This window comes from Sodiomyces alkalinus (genome assembly GCF_003711515.1).
Source record: "Sodiomyces alkalinus F11 unplaced genomic scaffold SODALscaffold_1, whole genome shotgun sequence".
Classification (NCBI taxonomy): Eukaryota; Fungi; Ascomycota; class Sordariomycetes; order Glomerellales; family Plectosphaerellaceae; genus Sodiomyces; species Sodiomyces alkalinus.
The window spans coordinates 5,366,363-5,371,683 of NW_021167079.1; the positions used below are offsets into that span (position 1 = coordinate 5,366,363).

Here is a 5,321-nt window from a genome sequence, read left to right on the forward strand (position 1 = left end):
CCCCAGGCAACACCCACCAATAACGTGTGAGATATAACTTGGACAATCCCACCAAGTCCGGTCGGCCCTGGCCAATGCCCGCTGAAATGCGATATTTGCTCAGCCATCTTCTTCCCGTTTGATGTGAGCTACGTCATGGGCCCCGGGTCTCCGAAGTTCCCTGGGTGCTCGCGGCCCGATGACCCAATCCTCCATTGCCATCCATTCCTTCCACTGTCGATCGCCAACGCTAAGCCACTCGCTCCAGTTCACGTCGGCGGCGCGCATCTCTTTCTCCGAGGGGTCCTGGAGCGGCTTCAGATACGGAATGTACTGGCCGTCGCCCATGTCATACGAGTCCTTGACACTGAGCCAGGGACGGCTCTTGGCGGCGAAGAGGTAGTTGCGCCGTTCGGCCTCGTGTAAGCGGCCGATGCCGGCCACCCAGTCGTTGCCGAAGAACCCGTGCAAAATTCCCGGCGAGTCAAGCCCCATGGCTACCAAGCGGCGGAGGTAGGGCGTGACAGAGATGACGTTGGGGCCGGGGGAGACCATAGGGGTCGGTATGCCTGGGGAGGGGGCGTATTCGGGCATATGCACAGCCGAAGCCGCCGCTGCGGGATGGGCCGAAGGATGCCTTGCGGCAGCAGCACCCGCTACCGTTGCAGGCGAAGAGGCGGCGGGTTTGTACGAGACAACGGGGTTCGGAACCTGCTGGTATGGGAGCTTGATGTTGAGGAACGCGGCGAAAGCCTGGATCGGGCCGTCGTACTGTGCGTGGTCCAAGAAATAGCGTACGCAAGACTGAAAATGAGGGTACCATTCGAGCACATCGAACTCGGGGTCCTCAAAGGGCTTGGCGTCAATGTTAGCCCGTGAACGCTTGCTCGGAGGAGGAAAGAAATATAAAGGCCCGCGTCAGCATCTGACGGGAAAATATCCTACCATTGCGCCACTGGAGGGGTCCATTTCTCTGAGACCTCGGCGTGCGGGTCTTATCAGAGGGGATTTGCCGCTTGGAATGTTATTATTTTCTACCCGGCGACGTTTCGAAGTCTGTGCGGGAGAAGGAGCCTTCGCAAATACACCCACGGTAGAACCAGTAATATGCCGTTCCAAATATGACCGGCTTCCAAGCCGAGAAGGTATGGCCGGAGGTGCCCTGGGCCTGGGGGGGGGGGGGGGGGGGGGGGGGGGGGGGGGGGGGGGGGGGGGGGGGGGGGGGGGGGGGGGGGGGGGGGGGGGGGGGGGGGGGGGGGGGGGGGGGGGGGGGGGTTAGACGGGCAGCAAGGTTGAAGATTCGAGGGAGGCAGGGTAAGGGAGTGAAGAGGGGGAGAAAGAGAGAGATAGGAGAGAGGGGCAGAGGGGACACTGAATCAAGTAAGGGACAGAGGCCGGCGAAACGCATGTGCCATGGCTTGGTATTTGTTGCGGGGAAGGCGGGCAGCAGCTTTTCAATTATATATCCAGGTCTGAGGGCTGTCAGGAACAGGGAGAAAAAAGCTATCCAAACCCAGCAATTCACAGCCAAGGCTCGAGGAAGATGCTAGATGCTATCCGGCGTTCCACGTTTGGAAACGGGGCTCAATCGGAACTGAGAGGGGGGGGGGGGGGGGGGGCTACTACTATAGCCCAATAACCCTTGGGGGATGGGACCGAGGTGGGAGGATGGAGCCGCCAATGTAGAATGCGACGTCAAGCTATGACGGGCGCCCACAATACTCCGCGCGGGTGCAAAAGTCCAGGCTGGATAGCGGATGGGGGGTAAAAAAAAAATGGTAAAAAAGAGAAGACTTTGGAGCTGACCCGACAACGGGCGGCGAGGCCAGGCGAGGCGATGATCCAAGACTCTTGGAAGTCCGAGGTCCGATGATGGACCGAGTGACAGGCGCCCAGTAAGGCAAGCGTTCATGCAAGTCACTCGCGTCACCACCTTAAATACTGCAGGGGTCCAGCCTGCCGGCATAAACGCAAGCCAGATGAGCTGGGAGGCAATAAGAGTATGTAGTAAGGGGTGAGGGAGCGGCCGCATATCAGAGTAGGGTGTGGTGTGGTGTGGTGTGGTGATGTGGGATCTGCGGCTGTAACAAAGCCTGGGAACGAAGAACCGGGTCTACATAAGCAGCAGAGGGTTTGGTAGAAGTTGAGTCGCAGGAGTATCCGTAGGACGAACGAACGAGCTGGGGCAGGGGGGCACATGAGGCGGACTGTGTATATGTGATGTATCCGTACCAACAAACGGGTGTGTGGGGGTGAAGGATGCACGTGAAGAGAGTCGTCAGTTGATATATCGCCTTTCCCGCCTTGTACTAAAGGTAAGTAGGGATTACCTATCCATCCATACGTTGGGCGAGACAGCGAAGTTGGTGTCGGCGTGGTCGTCGTCGTCGTCGGTATTACCTCCTTGTAGGCCAGAAGAAGTATGTACGCACGAATGTTAGGTCTTACGCTATGCTTATTTACTTCCTAGTTCCCTCGTCCCTGTCACGGGTCCATTGTGGTTCTAGACGGATAGAGAGGTCCGATCCGTAGAGGTATTTTTGGTCTGTCGGATCGAGGGACCATGCCAGCTGAAGCGGCGCCGGCGGGGGAACACCAGAGGTGGGGGAAAACACCGGGCTTGTACACGTGTAGTGTACAGGGCGGCCAGGATTCACACGGCCACACATTGTATCTGTCGGAACGAAACGAAGGCTCACGGTCAAAGGAAGCAATCTCCGGGTCTATCTCGAGCGAGGGAAGAGAGAATGGGCGGAAAGTGAGTTTCATTATGTGGAACATAAGGGAAACGATTAGTAGTCGTTAAGAGAGATAAGATGAAACAACCAACAACAGCACTCGGTACGAACAAACAGGAAATGTTCCGTTCCACGAAGGTACGGAGAACCGTGCACCGTGCACCGTGCATGTGCCAATGAAGTAACTACCTAGGTACTTCGTAGAAACAGGGAAGGAAAAGGGGCCAGCCAGCGGGAGGGCACGGTCCAAGTGGCTGATGACGGTTGCCAACACTTGCGAGGAGCTGAACAAGGGATTATATCCCCATCATGTAAGTTTTGTCCTCTTGACATGTACGGATAAGTCCACTTTTAAATGGGGCCTTGAAGATAAGAGTACCGTATATAAGTATCCCATACAATTTGTATATATAACCCAAGTAGAGATCTACACTTATTATATTTAAAGTCGACGATATTATTAACCGAATAGCTATGTTTTTAATTAAGTGTGGATTACCTTAGGTAAGGTACGTAATAATATAACGAGTATAGAATTCTACCTCTCGGGTTATATATACAAATTGTATAGAATACTTATGCACGGTACTCTTATCTTTATAGCCCTATTCAAAAGTGGGTTCAGATATAACACGGGGATAGGATACAATCAATCCCCTAAACAAATCTTAGCTTGGATATCCTTGGTTGGTATACGTTGTAGCTGACTCGGACACCAGGTCGGAAGGCCGGAATTTTAGTTCAGGAAGGGTTTTTAACAAAAACCCCCGGGAACAAACGACAGGACAAGGGGTAAAAGGGAACAGAGAGAGTACGGAGTACTCATAGAAGAACACGCTCACTTAACCGGCGTGCGCTCTGCTATATTTTACGGATATATAGCCGGCCGGTCGGCTATATCACCCTTGAATATTATTACACTCAAAAACGTACTACTACACCAAAAGAGAATCCTCTAATATATAGGTACTTCTTAGTGTCTTATATAGTTCAACACACCCCCCAGCCTATATAAGGACAATCTTCGTGCTTAAAGGCTAACTGGAAACACACTTACATCGACATGGCTTGTTTCGTATAAGCGGTCTTCTAGGGCACCAAAGCTCATTTAAGGCATCTCCTCGGCTAGGTTTCGAACGGGTAGTCTTAGCAGCGGAGTTATAGGAATAGACTAGCGTATTCCTCCCGGGCTTATAACTATTACACTCAAAAATATACTACTACACCAAAAGAGAATTCTCCTTTAGTGTAGTAGTACGTTTTTAAGTATAATAGTTATAAGCCCGGGTAGTAGCAGTAACTAGTAACTTCCTACTAATCTATTATCTACGTTTATTTTTATATACTTCTACAGTATAACGGAGCCCTCCTACGCTCTCTCTCCTAATAATAAGCTCTTATTCGCTAAACCCTTACTTAACACTATATCGAATAAGCTTAAGATCACGGCTAAAGCGCTCGGCATCCCGCGCCTTAAATCCACGCGGTAATAGGCCGATTAGATCTTCTATATCTAGTCGTATACGTAAGGGATAAAGGTCTAGGTATTACTCGATCCTAGCTAAAAGGATTAGCTAGATAACCGTCCTAAGTATATTATATCTAAATCCCTAGATTAACTACGCGAATAGTATTCCTAAGGCGAGGGCGATAATACTATTATGCCCTCGACGTAGGAGCTTATACGCCTCGCCGAAATCGAGAATTAGTAGACTATAGCCTAGAATTAAAAGCTCGGTCGCCTTATTAAGGCGCTCGATAAGGCTAATTAACTACTTAAAACTACCGTAGAGACCTCTACTTATTAATAGGCTATTAAAAAGGGTATTAAAAATATCCCGGCTATAAAGAGGAAAAATAAAATCGATACTTTATATTACGCCACGTAATAAAAGAACTTAAGAGTAGCTTCGCTCTAAGTAGTATTTATATAAAGGAAGAGGTAAGACGAGTATACGAAAAGTATCTATAAAACGCTCGTCGAGCTAATACTAAAGTGGCTATATAGTATACAGAGTAAAATACTCTTATTAGACGCGTATATTAGTAAAAGGTAGCCGAGATTAAAGGACCTATTACTATTCAGAACTTCCTTATAGTAGTTAGATAGAAGTTTACGCCTATTTAGGCAGAAACTAAGCTCTAGGAGCTAGTAATAAAAGAGGTCCGTGGCGATAAGATTTCCGATCTTCTAATATACGGCCGCGAGTTTAACGCTATTATAAGCGCTTTAACCATGGATAGCACGCGCCACGGCGTTTATGTGACCCTAGGAGACCGCTTAAATAATAACGAAGGCGGAAAAAAGCCTAAAAAGAAAAGTACTAATTACCCCTATCGACGCGAATATACTTAGAAGCTAGAGTACTATAATAAGCTAGAGTACGCTTTAACCGGAAAATACGAGTAGAGATCTAATACCTACGTTAACGATAAGTGGTATAAGGAGATACGGAAGGAGATTAAGCTCCTAAAGTGGAAGAGCTTACGCGAAAAACTATCGAAAAAGGGATAGGAAAGCTCGGAGAGCGGTAGTAATAAGGGTAGAGATAGGTATCCTAGGAAGGTTATTATAACTATCCTGGATCCCGCCCTTATCTATAC

The 5,321-nt window shown here is 49.5% G+C and overlaps 2 protein-coding genes across 2 annotated transcripts; both read right to left on the reverse strand.

Moving 5' to 3' along the window:
* On the reverse strand, positions 1–1,150 carry SODALDRAFT_327325 (hypothetical protein). The gene is made up of 2 exons (XM_028610404.1): positions 925–1,150; positions 1–834 (listed from the first exon to the last, which is right to left on the reverse strand). The coding sequence occupies exons 1-2, from the start codon at positions 946–948 to the stop codon at positions 100–102; spliced, it is 759 nt and encodes a 252-aa protein (XP_028470961.1). The 5' UTR covers positions 949–1,150; the 3' UTR covers positions 1–99.
* Positions 1,151–1,627: 477 nt separating this feature from the next.
* On the reverse strand, positions 1,628–2,373 carry SODALDRAFT_327327 (hypothetical protein). The gene has a single exon (XM_028610405.1). It carries the CDS (start codon positions 2,176–2,178, stop codon positions 1,906–1,908), a length of 273 nt encoding a protein of 90 aa, XP_028470962.1. The 5' UTR covers positions 2,179–2,373; the 3' UTR covers positions 1,628–1,905.
* Positions 2,374–5,321: the final 2,948 nt, after the last annotated feature.

Coding starts and splice junctions, on each gene's coding strand:
- SODALDRAFT_327325 (XM_028610404.1), bottom strand. CDS start 948: ATGGACCCCTCCAGTGGCGCAATG. Junction 835..924: donor ACCCCTCCAGTGGCGCAATG/GTAGGATATTTT, acceptor ATTGACGCCAAG/CCCTTTGAGGACCCCGAGTT.
- SODALDRAFT_327327 (XM_028610405.1), bottom strand. CDS start 2,178: ATGTGCCCCCCTGCCCCAGCTCGTTCGTTCGTCCTACGGATACTCCTG.